The following is a 26,820-nucleotide window of genomic DNA, read 5'->3' as shown; positions in this document are numbered from 1 at the left end:
CTCTGTGCTTAGTCAAAGGGCTCAAGAGAAACTACCAGAAGTCAGGGATTACTTGAGAAAACTTGAGCCACATCAGTCATGGAGCTGGTCCTCTTGGGGCACATTTCTGGGCTTGTGAAGGAGAAAGTGGTTGGGAACAGTCAGCATACATTTAACTAAGGGTAAATCATGCCTAACAAACCCAACTGCCTTCTATAATGATGAAATAACTAGATTTATGGATGAGGAGAAAGTAATATTTTTATACCTTGCCTTAGCAAGGCTTTGATACAATCTCCCACGGTATTTCTGTACCCAAGTTAGAACATTATAACTTGAACAGATGAACTAGATGGACTGTTGGATGGATTGGACATGGCTGGATGGGCATGTCCAAAGAATTACAACCAATGGCTCAATGTCCAGGTGGAAACCAGTAATGAGTGGTGTCCCTCAAGGGTCCGCACAGGGACCAATACTATTTAATATCTTCAACAAATAGTGGGATTGAATACACCCTCAGCAAGTTTGCAGATGACACCAAGTGCATCTTGGTGTGATCAGTGGTGCAGTTGATATACTTGAGGGAAAGGATGCCATCCAGAAGGACCTTGACACGCTTGGAAAATAAACCCACATGCACCTTATGAAGTTCAAAAAGGCCAAGTGCAAGGTCCTGCACCTGGGTCAGGGTGATTCCCAATATCAGTACAGGGTGGAGGATGAATTGTTTAAGAGTAGCCCTGTGGAAAAGGACTTGTGGACAAAAAATTAGACAGGAGCTGGCAATGTGCACTTGCAACCTAGAAAGCCAATTATATCCTGAGTTGCATCAAAAGAAGGGTGGCCAGCAGGTCAATGGAGGCAAATGTCTCCCTCAACTTGCGTCTTGTGAGACTTCATCTGGAGTACTGTCCCCAGCACAAGAAAGACATGTACCTGTTAAAGCAGGTCCAGAGGAGAGCCATGAAGATGATCAGAGGGCTGGAATACCTCTCCTATGAAGGAAAGCTGAGAGGGTTAGGATTGTTCAGCCTAGAGAAAAAAAGGCTTCAGGAAGGCCTTATTATGGCCTTTCAGTACTTAAAGGGGTCTTATAAGAAAGATGGGGACAGCCTGCAGTGACAGGACAAGGGGCAACGGATTTAAACTGAAAGATGGTAGATTTAGGTTGGATATAAGGAAGAAATTTTTTATAATGTAGGTGGTGAGATGCTGGAACAGGTTGCCCGGAGAAGTTGTGGATGGCCCATCATTGGGAGTGTTCAAGGTCAAGTAGGACAGGGCTTTGAGCAACTTGATTGAGTGAAAGATGTCCTGATCTTTAAAGGTCCCTTCCCACCCAAACCATTCCATGATTCTATAGATAAAGGGCTGGCTGGATAATTGGTGGCTAACAGATCATACTCTACCTGGGTGGCTGAGACAAGTGGAGTACTACAAGGGTCTATGCTGTAACTGGTCCCATTTAACATCTCCATTAGTGGTCTGGAGGAGGGGATAAAGTGTGGTTTTGTCAAGTTTGCAGATGACACCAAATTGGGGACAATCAGTCAACATGCTAAAGGGCTCGCCTGTCAGAGAGACCTAGACAGTTTAAAATCTAAAAAGGACAAATGTTACGCTGTGGGAAGGAGGAACCACTTGCAACAATACAAGTTAGGGCCTGCCTGGCAGGGGAGTTGTTCTGCTGAAAAGCAGCAGGGGGATCTTGGTATGCAGCAAGTCAAACATGAGCCAGCAGTGTCCCTTGGTAATGAAGGCAGTCATCAGCACCCTGGGCTGTATTGGCAGGTGCTTAGCCAGTAGATTGAGGGTAGTGACTACCCTCCTCTACTCAGCATGCATTAGACTGACTGCATTCAGAATACTGCATCCAGTTTTGGACCCCTTCAAGAAGACAGACATCAATAAAATTGGAGCAAGTTCAGTGGAGAGCTACCAAGATGGTCAGAGCACTTGTAGTGTGAGGAGAAGCTGAAAGCACTGTGCTCGATCAAGCCTGGAGAAGAGTAGGCTTTGGCAGGGTACCTAACAGCAGCCTTCCCCTACCTACAAGATGATCACTGAGAAGATGGAAACACATTCTTTACAGTAGTGCCTGGTGGGAGAACAAGAGATAATGGGCATAAGATGAAACAAGAGGGAAGATGAAGGTGGAGTTTCTGATCTCTGGTTATCCTTGTCAAACCTTCATGATTCTTTACAAATACCAAGTTCAAAATCAACTTAAAACAGCTTTCAGCTTTCATTAATAACCAGCATGCAGAAGTCATGAAACACACTCCATAGCTTGATGTTTTGAAAACATTAACACATGGTATTCTTTTTGATTCTTTTTGAGCTTCAGTGCATATATGACCTCAGTTTTCAAGTTTTTTTTCCAGTCACAAGCAACCTAAAAACATACTATTATTCTTTAGAAATGAGTAGGTTGACATTCTCTTACAATAATGTGAAGCAGAAGCTAAGACATTAAAAAAACCCTAAAAGTGCAAAATATATCAAAAGTTCAAGGAAAAAAAACCCCAAACCACTGCTAATAGCAGCAGCTTTGTTCCAATGCAACAATAAACTGAATTGTAGCTTTATAACAAAGTCAATGACCATCAGGAGATCATCAGTTTGCCAACTCCAAGCTATCTTGGAGGAAATTTGTCTGGAGCATTAAGTTCCTGCTGGAGAACTGAGACTAGCAAATGCAAACTTCCATCCATCTGGAACTGCTGAAGGATGAACCATCTTTCTTCTGACCTTCTCTAAAAAGGTACTGATGCAAAATTGCATAGAAAGCTGATTAGTTTTTGATTTATCCACATTCATGCAAATGGACAGGACACTGTTAATCTCTAAATACCAATTATAAAAAAGTCCTTAGCTCTTACATTTTGTGTTAGTAGAGCACTATTTCTTAAAACCAGATACAAAACAAACCAAAAGATTTTGTCCATGATTCAGCCTATTTATCTTCACGCAGTGACACTAGAAAAGGAGGCCGTCCCTTCTGAGAAAAGAAAAGCAGGCACTGGAAACAGCTCAGCTAATCTTCAAAGCACGTCTTTATAGATGACTTCAGTGCTGGTGGAAAACCTCCAAGAGAAAAGACAGCAGCTCCTTCACTGTTGAATTCCACTGCTTCTCTTCCATTATTGTTTGGTCCACAAAGCAGTTATTTGCTTATGATTTAAGATCTGAAGCAAAATAAAAAGAAAAGCACACAGGTAAATTATTATGTCTTCTCTTCTGGAAATTGAACTAGTTATACAAGAATACTGCAGGCTTTAAATACTAATAAAGCATGAAGATGAATGAAGATATCATCACATGATCCAAAATAATCCAGTTACAGCAGCTATGTGACCCATGGTATCCGATAGTCACTAGCTGTTTTACCCAAATTATCTGTTTGTGGTTAGACATATTCCTCTGCAACTGAGGAGGTTAAGAAAATTTATCACTTACTACCAGCCACCTGCTAAGCAGCTGGTAACCTGTGAGGTTGTTCTGACTCCATGACTTTTGATCACGTAACTAGGCACTTAAGACACCATTTTTATGCAAAGGTGCAGGTCTATAATCTTAGTATCAGCTGTGCACCACACATGCATGTGAGGCTGCTGATATTTCTTCCACACAGTAACGTCAGGTGTTCTTGGAGTTTTCTCTTTTGCGGACTGCAAACAGAGTTCTTATTTGACAAGCAAGGAAACTGAAGGCAAAGGGAAGTTACACCACAGGAAGTTAGAACCCAGCAAGTTCGAGACTACACGCCCTAACTCACTGCATGCAACATGTATCAACCTCTAACCAGGCTGATTTCCAATAAAGCATATACAAGTCCCACTTACGCCGATGTTTCCATCTTGGTGCACACAGAGCAACGGTATAAGGGGAACCAACTGGATATACCAAGGCACTATGTCATTGCTCCTATTTTGATAGCATTATCCCTCCCTTCCACCAGTCTCTAGCTCAGCATCACTCCAACCTAGGATAAGATGCCATGAGACAGTCTAGGAGAGCGGCATATGGTGACACGTCTGTAGACAATACGAAAAAGAAAAATGTCCCTAGTCTGGTTCTCACAAAGTTCCTGGATAGGCCTGAAGTATTTTTGTGATTTGTATCCTTAAAATCCAAGCAGGTTTACTGCTTTACCTATGGCTGACTTACGCCAGCTTGATGACAAGACTGAAGAACGTGATCGAGAAGCCAGCCTGGACCAGGGCAGGGGGCTGCTATTTGCTTGTGTCTATGCAGTGAGAGGGCCCGAATATGAAATTAGTGTTCTCCTCTCATTTTATAGCTGTGGTGATAAGGATCAGGTTTCACACTCCCCACAGAACATGCAAAATATTCTAGCCCCACACAGCTTGCAAACAGCACCAAAGAAAGCACAGCTACATCTGATGTCTTGACATGATGTAACAACGTAACTACCTCAGATGCTAAACCTTTAACCATGATGTAGGAGCACAGTTTAGCCAAGTAGCCCTTGCAAAGCAGCACGTCACACAGGCCATGAATAATGCACTGACTTAATTAATTTGGTCTTCAGCATTACTCCTTGGCAACCAACAGGATCTGACTCAGTTATTACAAGATACCACAGTTTCCTCTCCAGCTATACAGCCCTGTTTCAAGTTTGTTTCCTTGTTTCATGACCATTTCATTGGCAGTTTCTTCTACATCACAGAATCAGGTTTCTTATACTCAGTCCTAACTCCCTCCCACCCTTCCACTCATCCATGTTTTCCCACATCTGGAGATTTTTTTCCTCTTTTCAACATTGTCTTCAGCAAATATCTGAATGTGATTGCTTGTCTGGTAATTCAACAGAAGAATGAAATCTGGCAGAACAGAAAACTCTGCAGCAGTCAGGTGCCCCTAGCTTCCACATTCCTGTGCATTTTGAGAATCTTCAAATGGATTATCTGCATCAGAGGTCTCCGAAGTGGGGTATGCGCAAGGCAAGCCATTGTGGTGCAGGAAGAAAATATTTTGGACCATTACTAAAAGTAGAAAATTAAAATACTGTTTACTTAATCCTTATCCTTTTTTAATTTCCATTTTTGTATACGTTTTATAATGCACATAATACTTGAGTACGGTAGCACATGTATATAACTTATAAATAAATATACATAAATTGTGTGTGTACGTCCAAAATATTTTACTCATGGGGTGTACAATCAAAAAAGTTTGGAGACCACTGATCTACAACACAAAAAGCAGAAATCAGTATGAAATGCCCATAGTTATACCACTTAACTAAGGGCTATATGACAGACAAAACAACATTTGTCCTTTTCTTTTGAGGAAAGTCAGTCAATCCAAAAACTTCATTTCTTACCAAACAAAAACACTTTGATACCCACCAGCTTATAGTACACATTTTCTAAAAGCTTTTTAAATTTTCTTTTTAAAAATTTAAGTCCAATTTCAAAACAGGAAGTTTCTGGTGACTCAGTTAACAAATTTGGGAAAAAACCCTTTCATAGAATTATAGGATATCTCAAGTTGGAAGGGACCCACACAGACCATTGAGCCCAACCCCCTGCTCCTCACACAACTACCTAAAACTAAACCATAAGAGCGTTGTCCAGACATTCCTTGAACTCTGACAGGCTTGGTGCTGTGACCACTTATTTCCCTGGGGAGCCTGTTCCAGTGACCGACCACACTCTCAGTGAACAGCCTGTTCCTAATGTCCAGTATGAACTTCCCCTGGCACAGTTTCATTCCATTTCCTCATGTCCTATCACTGGTCACCAGAGAGAAGATATCAGCACGTCCCGCTCCACTGCCCCCCTTCAGGAAGTTGTAGACTGTGATGAGGTCACCTCTTTTATGTCACAAATAGCAAAACAGTTTTTTCCATCCATTCCTTTCTTCCCTCACTCAGTTTATTTGCTATATCTGACCTAATTTCACATCCCTCCAAAGCTTTATTTCTTCACAGATGTTTTATTTGTCAAATACTTTTTAACTAGCTATGTTCTATGTAGAACAGCCAGCACTGTCAAAGGCTTCAGCTCTGGGAAACCACCTCACGCCTTCTACCACCAGGCCCATTCTCAGTTAAACTATGGCTGTTCTACAGCATACTCAAAGCGCAGCAAAGCTTTATGGTGTGAGAAAGTAACAGCTTCATGCAACGCTTACTTCACGCGCACATCTCAGCCTGTCCTGTTATCACGGTAACAGACCCCACCCTCCCCGGCCCCGTTCCCTGTCTCCTGCCCTTCCTTCTCCCTTTGAACCTACCTGACCATACCTCCAGTATGTCAGCCCAGTGCTTATCAAAGGTCTTTATGATCGGATTTAACCTATTAGTCCAGCAGAAGACCACCCAGATTTTTCTGCTGGGTCGGTTTCGGGTTACTTGAGGAGGTTAAACTGGCTCACAGAGGGATGCAATGAACATCAGAGCTGGTCCAAAGAGCAAGACCCCCACTTTTAGTGATAGTAAGTGGCCAGATTTGTTCAAGCCATCCTAAAAAATATAGTCTACATGGAACAATTTTCGCCCATCCAGCAGGAAAAACAGACTCCCTAGAGTCAGAGTAAAGCATGCTTGAACGACAGTAAATTTCAGCAAGTCTCTCAAACCCAGGTAAATTGATTGCCCTCATTAGATGAATTCAGAGTTCAGCAACGGTTCTCAGTTATCATCTTAATGTGTGTAAGCTTTGCAGACAAACCAGCAATGAGAAAGTTTTATCACATGTTTAGCTACAGTTTTACTTCTGAAAATCTTACACAACTCCAGTGAAATTCTTTCTAAGCAGGTCATGCACTTCAACTATATCCCTTGGTAATTGAGAAGTTCAGGATTATTGATGGCAGCCAATTTCACTTCTCCATGCTGCCACTGAATCTGCTAGGTTGGTGAAGTTACTTCTACCTCGACCACCTGGCTGTCACGAAGACCAAAGACTTTAAGATATAGCACTATGCTATGCCTTCAAATATTCTGCTTGGAACCCTCCTGTTTCACGGATAGGAACTTTGGATTTTCTACAGGTAAGTGTTCAGCAGGGTTTTCTGCAATACTACCAGTGCTTTGGAAGCCAGTCTTAGAGTGTAGTAATTGCTCTCTTAGCAAGGGCTTGACCTTTTTGCGTTCTTTGCCAGATTTAGATGACTCATTAAGACTTTTCACTATAAGCTAAAGGTCAATTATCTCCACTCCAAACCTATGATCTTTAATACTTCTTGGGAATCACAGTGTGAAACTAATTAGCAACAAGAGTGAAACCAGTTAGCACCCCATAGGCTTTCTCTACTTCAGAAAAATTCTACAGAAACAGTATTCTGGTCTGTATGGCAAATAGACCAATGTAAGATCTTACCTGTGCAGTTTATTAAAGGTTAGCCCTTATATTCTTCTGTTACCAGATTTGGGACATGACTAATCTGAGTCTTGATACTCTCCATGTTGATGTACTCCAAGAAGCAGCTGTGTGACTGCTCTGGTCTGCACACATACCATAGAAAACAGACAGAGAAGGCAAAACAGCTTTGGAGATAGGTAAATGGAGGCCTGTTATGCCCCCATATTAAATGCAGCATACAGAACTGCTGACTGAGTAAAGGTTCTAACTAATTCATGGAATATGAAACAATTGTTGCAAAACACTGCATCATTGAAGCCTGAATTTCACTAATATCCATAAGATGTAGTATTGATCAACTGTTTTCCCATACAGGGTAATAATCAGTTTTCTCATTCCATGTGTCAGCCCTCAGGCCCACTGGTCTGTTTATTTAGAAGAGCTTCCCCACCATGTCCATGTAGGTTTAAAAAACAACAAACCAGAAGAAAATCACAAATTAAGTACAGTCTGCGTTTTTTGTGACCAAAGAAAACATAGCTGCACACCTAAGCAATAAAAAAACCTTCAGCATTACACAATATCTCTCTACTTTGATATGATGTTCAACAGCATTCATAACTAACAAGGTAGAATTGCAGTTCACAAATATACTGACACAAAAACATACTGCCTTACTGACACCTCAGCCACAATAAGCCTTTATCACTTGTTAAGGCATGGAATAAAATAAAAGTGTAAGAATGAGCAAGAGGTGTATTATTAATGAATGTTAGTAACATTTAATCCTACTGTTTTAAACTGGCTAAATTGGCCAGTCTTCTGAAAACTTCAGTCACAAACCTCTGATTCCTTAGCACACATCACACATGCGTGTGCCCACCACACCCACCTCCCCTTCCCTCCTAATAATTTTCACCCTGTTTTTTACTTGAGCAAAAAAGGGTCAGGGTCATACACAGTCTGGCCCAGCACTGCCACCCCCAGCCTCTGTGCCAGTCTGCACACTCCCCCAAGATGCGGGGAGCTTCACCCTCACATACCTTCTTTACTGCAGCTGGGAGAGTTGCTTTGGTGCTCCCCATTTCCACGTTCTGCATCCTGGGTCACTTCTGCAAGGACAACAGGCAATACTCAGACAATCCTGGAGCTCACAACACTCCCCTCTCTCTGGCCCAGATGGATCGAAAGTAATCTGACTGACAGGTGAGTATTTGTTCAGCATCAATAATAGCCCTGACCAACACCCCCCATCACCATGGGGCCATCATACAACAACTCCCCTCCCTCCTCCATACCCAACTCTGAACAGTCCTCATGATCCCTTCTAGACCCTGCAAAGGCCAAGCACAGAAGACACTCCAGCGCGCATGGTGCCACCCATAACTTCACATCAAGAAGCGTTAGGCAAAAGTCACAACAAACAAAAACTGCTCCACAGCACAGCTACTTACCTCCTTCATTTATGCCATGGTCATCTGCATGCTTGGCCAGCAAGCTGCTTTTCTCCTTAAAGATGTCTGAAGAGAGATCAGAAGACAAGTACAGTCCCCAGCCTTGCTCAGCTTCAAAATACTGGCTATTGCATAAGAATGAGTTACTAGCTACAACTCAACACACTGCCAACATCATCAACTAACACCAAAAAGCCAATGCCTTTTCCCCAGGACAGCTCCCCACCACAGAACAGGCACTCACCTCCCTCAGTTACACTATGGTCAACTGCACACTTTGATGTCAGGGTGCTGTTCTGCATGGCAGAGAATTCTGAAAAAGAGATCACAGGAGAGTTACAGTCCTCTGGAATATATCTCACTGCTTAACTTCACAGTGGTATCAATCATTGCTTAGAGATGAATCACCAGCTACAATTCATAAGACACACAGAATCACTCAGGTTCACCAGGAGGTCTCTAACCCAACACCCTCCTCAATGAAAGGGCAACACTGAATTCTAGACAGGTCACTCAGGACTTTCTCCAGTCAGGTCTTAAAAACCTCCAAGGGAAGAAACTACACAATGACTCCATGCAGCCTGTCCTAGTGATTAGCTATGCTTAGAGGCAGAAATCTTCTTCCTCATATCCACACAGAATCTCCTCTGCTTCTATCTAGGATCATCAGCTTGATAGCCCGCTAATATACCTCAGTAAACATTCAGGCTCAGCCTTCTTATGGATATCCCCCTAGGTATTGGCAGGTGCTCTTAGGTACCCTGAAAGCCTGCTCTCCTCCGGGGTTGGTTATGCTCCAGTCCCTGACCATGTTGGTGGCACTCTACTGAACTTGCTCAAATTTATCAGCACTTTTCCAGCACTGGGTGGGTCACAAACTAGATGTAATACTCTACATGTCATCTAACAAGTGCCAAGTTGTGGAAAATAACCACTTCCTTCAATCCACTGGCTTAAGCACTCCTTAAAACAGCCTAGGATGATGTCAGCCGCCTTTGCTGCCAGAGACCACTGTTGACTCATAGTGTACTGTCCATAAGGACTCGCAGGTACTTTTCAGTAGAGCTGCTCCCCTGCCAGTCAGTCCCCAGCCTGCATGAGCGCAGGGTGTTGGTCCATCCAGGTGCAGGACTCTGCATGGCCCCTGTAGAATTTCATGAGGTTCATGCAGGCCTCTACCCCTCCAGCTCCCTCTGAACAACAAACCTGCCCTCATACAGATTGACTGCACTCCACATCTTGCTGTCATCTATAAACTCAATGACACTGTTTTCTCTCCCTTATCCAGGTCACAAAAAAAAAAAAAGACATCTGCAGTACTCTACCTGCCACCGGCATCCATGTGGAGTACAACCCATTAACCACTATCTGCAAGCTTCATAATCTAGCAAGTTTTCTACCCATGTAGATAGACATTCATCCAGACTAGGCCATCCCAACTTAGGACTCCAACAATGCTGAGGAACACTGCATAAAAAACCTTGCTAAAGTCAATGTATATGATACCCATTGTTCTCTCCTCATCTGCAGATCTAGTCATTTCATCCAGAAAAGGTTCTCAACTTGGTCAACTGCAATTTATGCTTACTCCCAATCACGATCTTTCTTCTGTAACCAGAAACATGTTCCAAGAAGACTTGCCCCATGATTCTCCCAGGGATGAAAGTGAGCCTGACGGACTTGTAGTTCCACAGGCGGACCTTTTAGTGTTTTTAGAAAATAGCTGCAATGTTTCCCTTCTTCCAGTTGTCACAGATTTCCCCCAACATGACTTTTGAAGGTGATAAAGAACATCCTCACAATGACATCTGTCAGCTCTTGTAGCAACCCTTGTATCAAATCCCATGGACTAGTTTGGGCCAAGGTTTCTCCAGAAATCCCTGATCTGATCCTCTTCCATTAGTAGCAGATCCCTTCCTCCCCGAACCTGCCTCTAGGCAAAAACACCACAGACACTGTCAAGATAGAGGCAAAGGTAGCACTTGGTATTCAGCCTTATCTGTATCTGATATTAGAGAATCAGATAATGGTTGATGTTGGAAGGAGCCTCTGGAAGTCATCTTGTCCAACCCCCTGCTCAAGTAGATGAACCTAGAGAAGGCTGCCCAGGACCACATCCAGACAGCTTTTTAATATCTCCAGGAATGGAAACTCCACAACTTCTCTGGGCAATGTGTTCCAATGCTCAGTCATTCTTGCAGTAAAAAAGTGTTTCCCAATATTCAGATGGATCCTCTTACATTTTAGATGGAGCCCATTGCCTCCTGACCTGTCACTGGGCACTCACTGAGAAGAGCCTGGCTCCCTCTTTTTCATTTGCTCCCATCAGGTATTTATACACATTGATGAAATCCCCCTGAGCCTTCTCTTCTCCAGACTGAACAATGCCAGCTCTCTCAGCCTTTCCTCATATAAGAGATTATATCACACAATAACACAAGTTTGAGATTGGAAGGGAACCTTAGAAGTCATCTTGTCCTATGCCCCTGCTCAAGCAGGTTGAACGACAGCAGGCTGTCCAGGACCATGTTCAGGTCCAACCATCTTCATGGCCTTTTGCTGGGTTCTCTCCAGTAGCTATATATGTCCCTTGTACTGGGGAGCCCAGAACAGGACTCCAGGTGTGACCTCACCAGTGCTGATTAAGAGGAGAAGGATCACCTCCCTCGCACTGCTGGCAACATTCCTCCTAACGCAGCCCGGGACACCAAGAGCCACCTTTGTTGCAAGGGCACATTGCTGGCTCGTGCTCTTCTTTTTGTTCTCCAGGACCCCCAGGTTCTTTACTGAAAAGTTGCTTTTCCAGCTGATTGGCCCCCAGCATATACCAGTGCATGGGGTTATCCCTCCCCAGGTGCAGGATTTTGCATTTCCTTTTGTTGAACTGCATGAGGTTCCTGCCAGCACACTTCTTCAGCCTGTTGAGGTCCCTCTAGATGGCAACACATGCCTTCGGTGTGTCAGCCACTCCTTTCAGTTTTGTATCATCAGTAAACTTGCTGAAGGCATACTCTGCCCCATCACTCAGATTATTAATGAAGACGTTAAAGAGGACTGGACCCAGTATTAACTCCTGGGACATACCACTAGATATTGGCCTCCAAATAGAATTCATACCAGTGATCATAACCCTCTGATCTCAGCCATTCAGACAGTTTTCAGTCCACTGCACTGTCTGCTCATGTAGCCTATAGCTCATCATCATCAGATATAACTGACACAACACCCTGTTCAGCAACATTTTCCTCGTTTATTCTTTTACAGATAGCAGCATAAGCTGCTCTCATTATCCTGGTGATTCCATAGTAGTTTCAAGCCTCCCTAAGCATTGGCTTTTCTGATGCCATCCTTACCTGCCCAGGCAGTGTTCCTGAATTCCTCCATTCTAGCCTATCCCTGCCTCCACATACAGTATAAGCAATTCTTGCACTGGAGCCCCGTCAGGAGCTCCCTGCTTAGCCAAGCTGATCTTCTAATTTGCCTGCCTGTTTTCCTGACCATCGGGATGGCCTGTGTTCACGCCTGGAGAAAGTCCTCCTTAAGGGCCTGATGGCTCTCTTGAGCTCCTTTGCTCTTCGGAACTGTCTCTCATGAGATCCTGCCTGCCATTTTGCTGAATAAGTGGAAATTTGTTCTCTGAAAGCGCAGGGCCTGGACTCTGACGCTTCCCTTCCTCACTCCTCTCAGGACTTGGAGCTTGGTCACTACAGCCAAGGCAGCCATTCGTGACCACATCCCCATCCAGCCCTTCTCTGTTAGTGAGCAGCAGAGAGCTGCTGCACATAAGCCCTTGCTGATGCATCTGGTAGCCTGTGTGAAGAAGTTGTCCCTGACATTGCCCAGAAATCTTCCTGACTGCTTGAATTGCTGTGTTGCCTTTCCAGCAGATGTCAGGGAAGTTAAAGACAGACACACACATACAGAGTACTGTCTTCCACCAGAGATAATGAAGGACAGCATGATTCCATTTCATAGAGCAGCAATCTCTCCAAACCAAGCTTCCTCTTGGCAAAGCTTCCTCTTGATCACATCAACTCTTGATCCTCACTTAAGTGCTTCATGTGCACACACTGGGGTAATGGAGGCCCCCTTGCAGAGATCATAAATCTTTGGGTTGGAAAGGACCTTTTAAGGTCATCTAGTCCAACCTCCCTGCAGTGAAAAGGGACATCTCCAACCAGATCAGGTTGCTCAAGGCCTCTCTCCACTCAGATTTGTCTCCCACATCTCACTCGGTGACCACTTTTCCTGCGCTGTCTACAGGTCCTCCCTCTCGTCTCCAGTGCCATTCCGCAGTGCTCAGGGGTTTCAACAGGCAGCATTAAGCAGAAGACCAGAAGCCAGCACCTCAGCAGGGACTGCCATTTGACCAGTATTCTCATCTCACTCTGACTGGGATTATTTTTTTTAATTTATTTTTTTAAACCCCAAAACACATATCCCTCAAGTCTGTACGCTCTGCTGGTGTTATTTCCAAGGGTGATAAAAACGCAACAGTTGCTCTGCCTTTAACTACAGCCTGAAAGCTGGTTAACTCTACTCCTGAAACTTCTGCACAGCAAACAGGCATTCAGCATTCATGGCACAATCCCCTCCAATACCTCCACTGAGAGGCATTACACAGAAGTCACTCTCAGCCTTCAACTCCAAGGAATCCTGGCCAGTTTGCTCACTGGGTCATTACCACTGACTGCTCCATAGAACAGGCACTTACCTTCCTGATTTACACCATTGTTAACTGTCTGCTTGTCTTTCAGGGCATTGTCCTCCTTCTTCAATTCTTTGTCTGAAAAGAGATCAGAGATGAGCTACAGACCCTCAGGAGCACACTCCATTGCTTCTTCCCTACACCAGCACAGGTTATTGCTCTGCTGTCCACAGCTCAGCAGCACACCTTCTCCTCTGCAATTGTTACGTACTGCTGTCCTACCAGCAGAAGCTGGTAGAATATTTAAAATTGCTTTGTACATGCACTTCAGAGAACATCATAGCCTTGCCCACCGTTTCCCATCTGAACAGCAGTGACTGCATGCTACCTAGATGCTGCAGGATGTACTGCGCAAAGGTGCATTGACTCCCCTTCCTGATGTTCCCACTCTATACTGCAACAAAATAAAGTATTTTATTTTGTTTCTCTAGTGTCCAAACAGACCTTTATCTAAGGACCTGATTCTCTTTTGCCTGAAACTGTGCATTTCCCTCCTTTCTTCCATAAGACACGCATAAAATAAACCTCCTTCTCCTATACCCATGTCTACGTATGTGGAAATAGTTACACAAGTGGTAAGACAATCCCACAGTGCACCCCACCTTTGCCATCAGCTACACAACTCCAATTTCTTCAGATGAGGAAAGCTTTTCTATGCCCATTACAATTCATGCAGGAAGAATAAGCAGCAAAACCCACAGGCTTCTGGGTTTCCTCTTCCTTATTGTCATTGTTATTGATTTTTCCCTTAATCAAGAAAAACTTCTGCCTTCTCCAACCCTGTTATTATCAGCTACTTGTAGAAAATGGTGGAAAAGTTAGTGAGTGAATGAATTATCAGTGCAACAGCCTAGGGAAAAAAACCTATTTTTCTGACTTGAACTATAGTGTGCATATTCCACTATCCCTCTGGAGTTAAAAGTGCTTCTAGAAAAAAAATACAGATCCCAGAATTTCCTTGAAATTTACACTGGCTATACTAAGAAAACAAAACTGGGGCTCTGCTTAGCTGCCTGATGAATGCAGTCAAAAGATCTTCCTAGATCATAAAGCAAGAGGAAGATACTGCATCCAGAAATGGTGCTTCTCTAAGGAAAGAAGCCTGCTGTATCTTCCAAATTAGCATTTTGCAAGCTTGTAAGCATCCCATCTCTAAATCGGTGTGTTGAGGCTCAGACTATTTGCCATCAATACAAACAAAGGTTTGAAGCAGTAGCATTTAATTATCTCAGGTCGTGCATGAGGGTTTCTTTCTGGCAGAAAGCAAAGATCACCTACCTATGATGACATACTATAAAAATATTCTTGCACTCTTTTGCATGCAAATAAAAGGTAACATTAGACAAAAGGGTAATTTGCTTATTTACTATAAAAAGGTCTTCCTTCATACATGCTTAGTTCTTCTTTCTACAGATGAAGTAATTTGCAAACACAGCATGCAGCATCATTCTCATCAGATCACGGAGGAAGCTGAAGCCCCAAGAAGGTATTTGCTCAGTGTTATTTAACAAACACAAGGATCCATGTCTTTTTGACTTCTTATCTAGTGATCTACCCATCAACATTCACTGTTCCTAAGGCAACAGGTCTTTCTAGGCCAACAGGGGAATGGTAATCTCTACACTGAGAACATGCTAATATGTTTTGGACTGCGAAAGGCTACATGCAAAATTAACTCCCTAATTCCCTCCTTCATGTTCCCCTGTTTTAGGGCATCATCCCACTTGTTACCTGCTTCAGGCTTTTCATTCTCATAATCAACAGCCTGTGAAGATGTAGCTGCAAGCAAACAGAAATCCTTTTTAGATATGTGTATGGAGGTAACACAATAGTCTGAGAAATACGCAACTCAGCCGTAAAGTGACAGTTTCATTCACTATAACACTTTCAGCAGATACTCCTGAGAATCAGTATGTTATGCCACTTTATTGAAGGACTCACAATTAATTTCAACTTCAACTTCCCTCCAGAAACCACTTAAGGTCCCAGACCATAACCAACTTATCTATACTTATGCCTACAGCTTTACAAAATCTTTCTGAAGTGAGTTTACTTAAGGTAATAAAGCTGCACAGATTTGCCATAAAAAGCCAGAGACAGCTAAGAGGAGAATCCAAAACTCCCTTTCTTCTTCATCTACGCATTGATTTAACACTGCAACTTTAAACCTTTTCTCTTCACAGACCTTAAAGAATCTCCAATAGAAACCTGGGCCATTCTAAAGTAAATTTAAGAGCAGTAACAAAAGGTTTGTGTTTTTTTTTTCTTCCCATCCTTCTCCTTTTTTCACCTTCAATTCCATCCATAGTCTTTTTCACCTTCAGTTCCACCCACAGACTTCAGTGTTCTCTGAACCGTGGGCTAGAAAACAGCTTTAACAAATGTATGAAAATATCAGAAGAAAAATTAAGTTCTTTATTCAAAATCCTGCTGAAAAGTTCATAAGACTTTGACATGCTGCAGCAAGGGGGATAGAACGGGAGGGAAAAAAGCCAAACAAAACCAACAATAAAAAAACCCCAAAACTCTGCTTTCATAGTGCTGCCTCCCTACCTGTGGCACCTTTTCCAGGCCCATCACCAAGGACCTCATCATGTTTTTTAACATCCAAACCCATAAAAACACAAGAAACTTCAGAAATTAAATTAAAGAACAACTTAAGAAATTAAATTAAACATACAGAAAATCTCTACAAAGGTGACACAGCAGTTTGTAATCCAAGAAACATCCTGCTCCAAACTTACGCTAACTCCAGCAGCTGTGATAAGATACCAGACTGAGTATCCCATGTGAAGCCACCATTAGGTTCAATGCCAAAACACTCCAACAGGGCACTGAGCTCGTATCTGATGGCAGGAGCTTTGGTCATTGCCCACTGAAACAGTATTTGGTCTGGTGACCTCCACAACAAACAATTTTTTAAGAGTCTTCCCCGGCTCTCCCTAATCTGCTTGACTGCCTAGGGGCTGATTTAGTTTGGTTTGTAAGAACAGACCACAGTGGTCCTGGCAACAAGACACATACACATTAAAGCTGGAACACCTTAATCTCATTGACCCTTGTGAAAGGAGCACAGACTAAAGGACTTGGCCCCTTCCTTAGCTGCTCACCGTATAGAGTGATTCCCACACCCCAATACACAGACCCAGAAGCCAGAGAACTGAGCAATCTTGCTGCAAATTAAGTAAAACAAAACAAAACAAAAAAAACCCTCAACAAAAACCAATGCAGAAGCACAAGTGGAGATCTGTACATGAAGACAGGAATGCAGACAACCCTGAGAATCTGTACTGCCTGCAGAAGGGTATCACATAAAGAAATCATGAGTGGGAAGCAGACTGGTAACTTAGGGAAAGAGGTAAGAAGTTCCTGCACTTATGGCCTCCTTCCCTCATCTTGACTCTTATAAGGAGAAGACAGGCCTGCAAAATGGACTAAGAGTGAATCAAAATGTGCCACTAACAGATTTTTTCCTGAAACAACAGAAAGGGGTAAGAGAAAGAAAAGGAGACAATTACAACTTGAACCACAGGATGTAAGCATGCACCAAAACCAAGGTCCAGAGGTCTGCACACCAGACTAGCAACATGCCTGTTTTCACCAGTCCTGGGATGGATTTTCAAGATATAACCAAGGTAAACTAACAGCAAACTCCTGCCAGTCTGATGTGATAATACCTTCAATGGTCATCATTAAATCTACTGCTACATGCAGAGCATCAAGCCCACCCACTGGAACCACCAGCTTTCCAAGTCAAATTCAATGCACAGAGAGAAAGGCCAGCTGCCCAATTTCCAAGATAGGCCAGCAAGAAACTTCCACAGAGACATTGGGAATAAGTAATGTATTACATTTGTGCCCAGCCCTAAGCACTCAATATGAATTCTGGGTTTAGAAAAATAATCAGTCAAATTTCTGAAAGAACTTTATATAAATGGGACAGGCAGGTAAGACGAAAAGAGATAGAAGAAATAGCCTCATTTCAGCACATAAACCAGCCCTAACTAAAATGTAAAGAGTAAGTTCTCCAACAGATAGATTGCCCTATAGTGTGCACTTTTCCAGCCCTCATCCTGAGGCCAGGCCACCTTTGTCATTGTCAGAAGTGGAATTCACCTCCAAAGAGAGCTGCTGACCAGGCAAATCTCAGGCCATTCACTGTCAGTAATTCTTCTAGCCCCATTAACACATCCACTAAGTGCAGCTCCCTATGATTATCCAACATTGGACCTCAACTGAGACCTTGAGGCCACATGTGCACACACTGAAAACTAACTAAAAAGCTTAGACCCTGCAAAAAAGGAAAGAGCAGTTCAGACTCCTTGCTCCAACCAACAGCAGATGTTTAGAAACATTTATACCCCAGGTTTCTTACCTCTGTCTGAGTTAGGCTGTTCTTGGCTGTCCACAGAGCAAAGTAGCTGATGCTCTCCTATAACAAATAACAAAACAAATAAAATAACAAAATTTATTTATTTTAGAAAGTATGTGTTAGTGACCTGGAAAAAATAACTACACTCTGTAAAACAATTAAGGCCTGATCTTACTCCTTTACCTCTCCAATAAAGACTATACTGCCACAGAGAAAACATTTACAAGACTAGCCAAATTAAAGCAATAGTCTGATTTTCACACATTTGTGACACTCTAGTTGTCTTACCTGAGCCATGCACCAGACTGTTCTTCTGAGCAGCTCTTCCTGTTCCAAGTTTAGTTCTACCTGCACCAAAATAAATGTAATACCTGGAGAAATTACTGAGAAATAAAGTTTTGTGCCTTTGGAAATTAGTTGACAGCCTCCATCCATTCCGTCGCCCCTACTGCCCATCACCCCACAACCAAAATGAAAAAATTCACTTAGGACATGCAACTGAATACTTGACTTGGGGAAAGAAGAAAGAGTGTAATATCATTTCTGGGGCAAAGACAATCAGCGAGAGATCAACAAAATGGGCCTCCTGCAACAACAAAAAGTCAGAACACATCTAACCAAATCTAAAGCAGAGCTTAGCAATTTATGATTCTGAGTCTTGTACTTAAATCAGCAAATCACATCTTCTGTTTGATTATATCTGTGTAGTGCTTATCCTACCAAGGTATAACAAGTTTATTTTCTAGCATGGGCAAATCTTCACCGTTCCAAGGGAAGCAGTTGAATTGTTTTGAGTCTAACTAATGGCCAGTAATCAGTGACATTCTTCCTGTGTTGATAACAAGCATACTGTTGTTCAACGTCACCAATGTGGACAAAGGCACAGAAGGCACCCTCAGGAAGTTTGCAGATGACATCAGACTGGGGAGAGCAGGGGATATGCTGTAAGGCAGGATTGCCACTCAGAGGGACTTCAACATCCTGGAGGAATGTGCTGGCAAAGATGTAATGTTCAAAGGCAAACATAAATTCCTGCACCTCTTGAAATCACCCCATGGAGCAGCACAGGCTGATCTTTGCCTGGCTAGAAACCAGCTCTGTAGAAAAGGACCTGGAAGCCCTGGTGGACCACAAGCTGAACATTAGTCAGAAATGTGCCCTTGCAGTAGAAGCCTACCAGATACTGGGCTGTGTTAGCAGAATTGTAGTCAGCCCATCAACAGAAATAATTCTTCCCTTCTATTCAGTATTTGTGACACCAAATGTCGAGTACTGTGTCTAGTTTTAGGCTCCCAATTCATGAAAAAACACTGACACTCTGAAGCTAGTCCAGCTAGTCCACCAAGATGTTTAGGGGGCAGGAGCTGTGCAAGGAGGTGCTGAGAGAATTGGGTTTGTTCAGCCTGAAGAAACAGAAGGCTAAGGGGATGGCTAATTACAGTCTACAACTAACTTAACTTACCTAGAAAACAAAGGAAACTCCTCTCAGAAGTACAGAACAAAAAGACAGAAGGCAATGGCTTCAAGTTGCAAAAGGGAAATCCCTAGCAGAAATAAGGAAAATATTCTTCCCCACAAGGATGAATCAGTGCTTGAATACATGCTGAAAGAGACTGGGGAATTTCCATCCTTGGAATTATTCAAAGTTTGACTGGACAAGGCCCTGCGCAACCTGATCTAGCTTTGAAGTTGGTCCTCTGGATGAAACCTCCAGAGATTCCTTCCCACTTAATTTATTTTATGATTCCATGCCAACGGAAACTAAATAGAGAATGATCAGGAAAGCATAAGGTCCACATGCAATATACATCTATGTATACTCTGATCAGAGCCTCCCGCCACAGTATGATCAATTAGTCCTTCCCAGATTGGAGATGCATCCCATGCTCTTCACCCTGCAGCCACCCCCAAGTGGTGACCCCACCTGGAAGCCAACAAGAATTTTCCATGCAGAGCACTCTTAGGATGAAGCAATGTATTCCTGCTTGGGACTTTCTCAAACACAAAGCAAAGAGATGGTGTGCACCTCTTTTTCAAGCCAGAATACAGTCTGACATATTAACCTAAGTGGCAGCAAAAGATACACAGTGATAGCCTACAACTACCGTTCCTGAATAAGCTGTCTTATTCAGATAAGATACTCAAATTCAGTATAGGGATGGATCAAGAAACAAATCTAGAAGTCCAAGATGATGGCATTACAGGCTGACAGGAGGCACAGGAGTCCCTATGTATCAGCTGAGCACACCAAGTTGTCAGATTAGACTCAGCATAAGGTATTCAACAGTCCCTGGTATGAGCCTGTCCCAACAATAAATCTGATCTTGAGGGCAGCTTTATGATGCTCTCAAAAAAGGCAATGAAAGCATGCTCAGGTAGGAACCAGAGGCCATAGATACCTGATAAATAGAAACACACAATAAATGAAACAGTCTGAAAGAGAAATGTACAAACTACAGTGTTTCCCAGTACACAGAGCCCAGTGTCTGAGTGCAAGAAACTTCAGTATATTATTTCCTTCAAATCTATTAGCCTTTGCCTAAGTTGTATTTGTTTCTACTACAGTATTTACAATACATACTATGGTCAGAAACTTTTATAAATTCTACAGAACCTTCTATCAGCATAATCTGGAAGCATGTTAAGCTCAAATAGGAAATGCTTACCATACATACCTCTTTTGCATAGGAATCCTACTATTCCTACAGCTAGAATTGAGAGAACAAAAGCTGCAATAAGACCACCTCTGCTCCTTTTGTGATAGCCGTCTCCTTTAAAAAAATAAAATAAATAATGATCGGTTAGTTAAAAAGCAACTGTGTGATACACTACTTCAGTAGAAATACAATGCTGAGTATGTTTGATAGCTATTTGTTTTTGAAAAGGTAACCTCAAAAAATGAATGCTCCAGAGTCAGTTACTAGCAACACCCTAAGGCAGCTGCAGGAAAGCTACATGTAAGTACCTTAGCTCAGTGGAGGCATGTCACCGCTTGCAAGGCGATGCCTATTCCATTTTTGGCCTATGAAAGGCCGAGCCGAATCTCAACCAAATGAAATTTCAGCAAGTATCTTGCATTGGGTCTGCATGGCAAGGTTTCGGTAGCGGGGAGGCTGCAGGGGTGGCTTCTATGAGAAGAGGCCAAGAAGCTGCTGTCATGTCAGAAAGAGCCAGTGCCAGTCGGCTCCAAGTCGGACCCACCACTGGCCAAAGCTGAGCCCATTAGCAACAGTGGTAGCACCTCTGCGACGACATATTTAAGAAAGGGTAAAAACTGCTGTGCAACAGCAGCTGGGAGAGAGGAGTGAGAATACGTGAGAGCAACAGCCCTGCAGACCCCAGGTCAGAGCAGGAGGAGGGACAGAGGAGGGGCTCCAGGCGCCGGAGCAGATGTTCCCCTGCAGCCCATGGTGAAGACCATGGTGACGCTGGCTGTGCCCCTGCAGCCCATGGAGCTCCACGCCAGGGCAGATCTCCACCTGCAGCCCAGGGAGGACCCCACGCCGGAGCAGGGGGATGCCTGAAGGAGGCTGTGACCCCATGGGAAGACTGTGCTGGAGCAGGGTCCTGGAAGGACCTGTGAACCCATGGAGAGAGATGAGCCCAGGGTGGAGCAGATTTGCTGGCAGCACTGTGACCCCATGGGGGACCCACACTGGACTAGTCTGTTCCTGAAGGATGGCACCCTGTAGAAGGGACCCAGGCTGGAGCAGTTTGTGAAGAACTGCAGCTTGTGGGAAGGACCATGCTGGAGAAGTTCGCAGAGGACTGTCTCCCCTGGGTGGAACCCCATGCTGGAGCAGGGGAAGAGCATGAGGAGGAAGCAGCAGCAGAGACAATACGTAATGAGCTGACCACAACCCCCATTCCCCAACCCCTGCACCGCTCAGAGGGAGGAAGCAGAGAAATCAGGAGTGAAGTTGAGTCTGGGAAGAAGAGAGGGGTGGGGGTAAGGTGTTTTAAATTTGTTCTTGTTTCTTGTTATCCTACTCAGATTTTGATTGGCAATAAATTAAATTAATTTTCCCCAGGTCTAGTCTGTTTTGTAATGGTAATGGCCAAGTGATCTCCCTGTCCGTACCTCAACCCACGAGGCTTTTGTCATATTTTCTCCCCCACCTTGTTGAGGAGGGGGGAGTGGCAGAGCAGTGTGATGGGCACCTGGGAGCCAGCCAAGGTCAACCCACCACATGTCTCATTTCTACAAGTCTTTAACACATAATTCCAGCGAAGGAGGAAGAATTCTATACCGGTAAACCATGAAAATTACTTTTGCACAGAAGTGGGAAATTTTGTCAATTAGGGACTGCCTTACACACCCTACACACCAGATGATTCCAAATGTGTTCTGTTAAAGAAAAAAAAAAAAAAAAAAAAAGGCAAGCCTCAAGCTGACCAGAAGCTTGGCTGTCCCAAAGCAATAAGCAACAGCAGGAAAACTCTCTTTTCTCCTTTTTATATCTGTCTGTGAAGGAGGAAAAGAAGTATGCTTATTGACTCATGCACCTGCTAGATGACTCACTTGAAATTACTCAATAGTTTTCATTCCAGTTCATGGAAAGCAGTACAAAGAGTACAATAGTCACAGAATCACAGAAGGGTAGGGATTGGAAGGGACCTCTGAAGATTATCTGGTCCAACACCCCTGCCAAAGCAGGATCACCTAGGGCAGGTTGCACAGGAATGCGCCCAGTCAGGTTTTGAAGGTCTCCAGAGAGGGAGACTCCACAACCTCTCTGGGCAGCCTATGCCAGTGCTCCGTCACCCTCACAGTAAAGACGTTTTTCCTCATGCTGAGGTGGAACTTCTTGTGCTGCAGTTTATGCCCATTGTCCCTCGTCCTATCACTGGGCACTACTGAAAAGAGACTGGCTCCATCCTCCTGACAGCCACCCTTCAGATATTTATAGATATTGATAAGGTCCCCTCTCAGCCTTCTCTTCTCCAGACTAAACAGCACCGGGTCTCTCAGCCTTTCCTCATACGAGAGATGTTCCAGCCCCTTAATCATCCTCGTAGCCCTCTGTTGGACTCTCTCCAAAAGTCCCCTGTCTCTCTTGAACTGAGGAGCCCAGAACTGGACACAATACTCCAGATGAGGCCTCACCAGCACAGAGTAGAGGGGGAGGATAACCTCTCTGAACCTGCCGGTGACACTCTTCTTAATGCCCATTGGCCTCCTTGGCCACCAGGGCACATTGCTGTCCCAAGGATAACTTAGTCATTAGCATTAATTACACATGGCCAGAAGGTTCAGAAGCAATCTTCTAAGTGTGCATCCCTCTTTATTATTATTCATTACAAGTCACAGTTGAAGGTTTGATTCTGTTGAGATTCCTGCAAAAAGTACCTTTCCAGGGGGGAATCAAACTGTCAGCCTCATACTTTTCACCTACCCTTAATACACTTTTAGCAGACAAATGACTTCTGATGCTTTTTACTTTTTAAATTCAACTTCCTAAGAAGTCAGTAGAAATCTTAAAGTCAATGCTGCTTCCCAACCTAGCTTCTCAGACTTGCGTATACAACATGACCCATTCATTACCTTTTTTATCTGGAAAGCATTGAGTCAAAGAGATTTCAGAGCTCTTTTCTGTTTGAGAGAATTTAATGGAACATGAAGCTGTCTCAGAAGCATCAACATCCTGCTGAGGGATGACAACTTCCTGGGTCTGATGAGTGACTGGTGTGCTACTGAAGTTCCAAGTGTAATTCAGAGGCTTCTGGAAATCTGCTCTACATTTTAACACAAGGTTATCACCACTGATGTTGCAACTTAATTCAGGTTCTGAAGGAGGATCTAAAAGGAGAGAAAACATTCTGTATTACTTTGGTTCTAAACTGCCTTGAATTTTAACACAGGACAAGGGCTGGAGCAGCAAAAGCAGCAGCAGAGTGCATAGACAGAAGTGTATGTATAAGGTGTGCATGTGTGCTCACATGCATGTGCACACGAGAGAAACATATTTCTAGAAGTGGCCCTGTTTGTGGTTCTTCAGTGTCTAGTCTGAGACTCCTCATGGTTCATTGTCAACAGGACTAATATACACACTGGTCAAATATATCTCCCAAAGACTACTAGTGAAACTGCGTAGATCTGCACAGGATCATGCCACAGATATTCAAGCATGCATAATATGCCTGCAGGAGCATCTTTAGTAGATGCATACTGCCAGGGATAACTTGGTCAGCTTGCTCAAAGAGTTTGGTTATCTACCTGAAAGTACACAGTGTGCCATCCACACAAGTTCCAGAAGTCATCCAAGGTAAGTAATGACGGGCACACAAATTAGATGCCACCTTTGAAAATTTGTTTAAAGTGCCTAAGCAACTTAACAATAGAGCCAAAGAACAGCCCCCCCTCTGTTTCTGTTTGCTTCCCTGACCAATAAACAATCCCCCTTCTTGCCTTCTTAAAGTGAATAAAGTGGTACAAATTCCTTATGCAGTTCTTCCACTACTTACCTAACACAGCAAGTATGAAGGTTAAGACATATCTATTTTTCGCAGAATCCAAGTAGTCTAACACATATGTGCCAGCATCATTGTTTTCCAAGTTAAATATAGCCAAGCACCCATTCTCCTTGTTAAGCAAGCCTCTGTTCTGGAGAGAAGTAAAGTATGTCGGTTTGGCTTGCCCTTCCCATTCAGCCACTTTATCCTTGTTTTTCGTCCAAATAATTTCCACTATTCTTTGTTTTATCTTTACTGGAAAAGTAAAATTTTCTCCCAAGATGCCAAACACGTCCTCACAGCGGATGCATGCTACAGGGGAAAAAAAAAAGAAAAAAGTTACTTTCATGATTTTTTATAAATTATGGCTTCACTAATGCTGTACGCACTATCAGATACATTCAGATATAGGTTAGAAGCACATCACAATGCTGCTAAGTAAGGTATGTGTCAGTTAAGAACTACCCAAACCCAGCCTGCCTGCACAATCATGTGACAGGCACCACAAAGGGATCAAATTTTCACATCCTGGACCTGGGTAGAATACTTGTCCTGATCTTCTTCCCCATTCTAAACTCCTCTATCCTCAGTACCTTCCCCCTCTTCACTTGAATTAGGCCTCCTGTCCGTGGTCTGGAGAAAAAGATGAAACGAAGAATTGTTGTCACCAGCAAAATCTATCTCAGCATCTTGTTGCAGAATGCCCAGACTGAAGCTCCTGCTGAGCAAATAAATGGCAATTTTTCCAGCACTAATATTTACAGAGTTATCAAAAAGCACACTTCTGACACAAAACTGCTACTCGGTTCAAAGCACCTCCTCTGAAAACCATGGGGATACTAGGGATTTCCTCTGGAAATGTCACTTAAGCAAGTTTATTTCACAACCAGTGTATGTGAAATAGCATCCCAATCCCTGAGATCTAGCAGAGCTGCAAGAAAGAAACGGGAGCTGTTCAGAAACCTTAACTGCTATCAGTTTTGAATCAATCATATTCTGATAAAAAAGACCAAGGCATTCAATATAAATAAGCAAAAAAACCAACAAAAAAAGAAGAGGGATAAGACGTTTTCCCTAGTTTTTATTAAAAACAGCTACATGTGCAAAAAAAAAAAAAAAAGATCTACTGATCTAACAGATGAGACCAAATTCTGCCATGGGGAAGGGATACTGTAAAGTATTAGCATCTATGTGTCCCTGCTTCAATCACCTCCTACTTCCAAATCACTCTGAAAGGCTCTAAAAAAAAAATCACAAGTCTATTGCCATGGCAGATATGTATGTGGATGTAGACAAAAACATGTTAATACTGAGTTCAAGTTACACTTACATTAAGGACTTGATTCTGCTCCATGGTAGCTGGTTGCTTTTTACTTCTGGTTACTTTTACTGCTAAGAAGGGCATGATTAAGATATAAATGAGGTCTCATATTAAGGCAAGATTCCCAAAATGCACCATGGAAAATTTCCCTTCAAACAGTAACTGTCCATGGTGAAAGAGAAGTATTTCAGAAGCCTACTCCTCAATCCAAGTGGACCCAAGGGACAGCTACTATTTTGGGTTTGTTTTGGTTTTGATTTTTTTTTTCAGTTCCTAAATGGCATCAAGTCAAGAACCCACCAATCCCTATACCATTCTCTGCTTCCCTTGCTTCTCATGTCATTATTGTGTGAAAACTTACTACTGTTCATAAATCAATGCGGATACTACAGCTTTATCACATCAAAGGAAGAAGTCACTTCACTTCACTGTACATGAGTCCAGAAAACAAACTATAGCCCATCTTGCTCCACATCCTATCTCCTTTCCTTATGAAAGCAGTCAGGAAGTCAGCCAGGCCAGTCATTAAGAAGACTAGGTATCCCATCAGCAAAGAACAGTGCTCGCCAGCATACTAAGTGTCCTGTTCTTCTAGGACATAGAAACAAAGACTTTCTCAGACAGGAGACTGAAGGCAAGCAATGGGAAACACACTTCTCTCTGCTTGGGTACAGAACTGCACACACAGAAGATCTTCTCCATGCCTTACTTCTCATGGACTATCCAATTAGTTTGCAATTTACCCATGTAAGTACTCTTCTCATGCCATTACAGTTTCTATTTCTTGTTGTATGCACTTATGCTGTGGCCTTTTCCAGGCACAGGAACTGGAAAAGTAAACTGGGTTAAACAAGGCTCAGCTATCACTCCTACACCTTTTCAACACAACCCACCCGCCTTTCTCTGTCTTCTATCCTGTTCAGACAGATTTAAATATCTCACTTGCTCCCACTGCTCCACTATGAGCATCTCTCTCCACCCACCTCAATTAACAGTTTCCAGAAAAGAGAAGAACCCAAGAGCTCCAACATTTGTGTTTGGAGACCACAAGAAGGCAGGATGCTGGGCAAGATGAAACTGTTTTCATCTGATTAAGCTTGGAGTCTTGTTAGAGACTTTTGTTTCATAATAACGATTTCTAGGAGTGCATTTTCCTCAAGAAGTCATCTCTCTCTGCCTAGGGACCGATAGTATTC

At 43.2% G+C, this 26,820-nt stretch overlaps 1 protein-coding gene across 1 annotated transcript; it reads right to left on the bottom strand.

The window, feature by feature from the left end:
- Window positions 1–8,351: 8,351 nt before the first annotated feature.
- CD58 (CD58 molecule) lies at window positions 8,352–25,916 on the bottom strand (the record flags this gene model as incomplete). Its single annotated transcript, XM_082005229.1, has 6 exons — window positions 24,316–25,916; window positions 23,396–23,650; window positions 13,485–13,556; window positions 9,015–9,083; window positions 8,771–8,836; window positions 8,352–8,428 (listed from the first exon to the last, which is right to left on the bottom strand). The coding sequence occupies exons 1-6, from the start codon at window positions 24,650–24,652 to the stop codon at window positions 8,352–8,354; spliced, it is 876 nt and encodes a 291-aa protein (XP_081861355.1). The 5' UTR covers window positions 24,653–25,916.
- Between the last annotated feature and the right edge of the window lie 904 nt (window positions 25,917–26,820).

The sequence above is a fragment of the Phaethon aethereus genome (assembly GCF_964289735.1).
Source record: "Phaethon aethereus genome assembly, chromosome: 1".
In the NCBI taxonomy this organism is placed as follows: domain Eukaryota; kingdom Metazoa; phylum Chordata; class Aves; order Phaethontiformes; family Phaethontidae; genus Phaethon; species Phaethon aethereus.
Note: the sequence above shows the minus strand (reverse complement) of the source record. Positions and strands in the feature narration are given on the sequence as shown.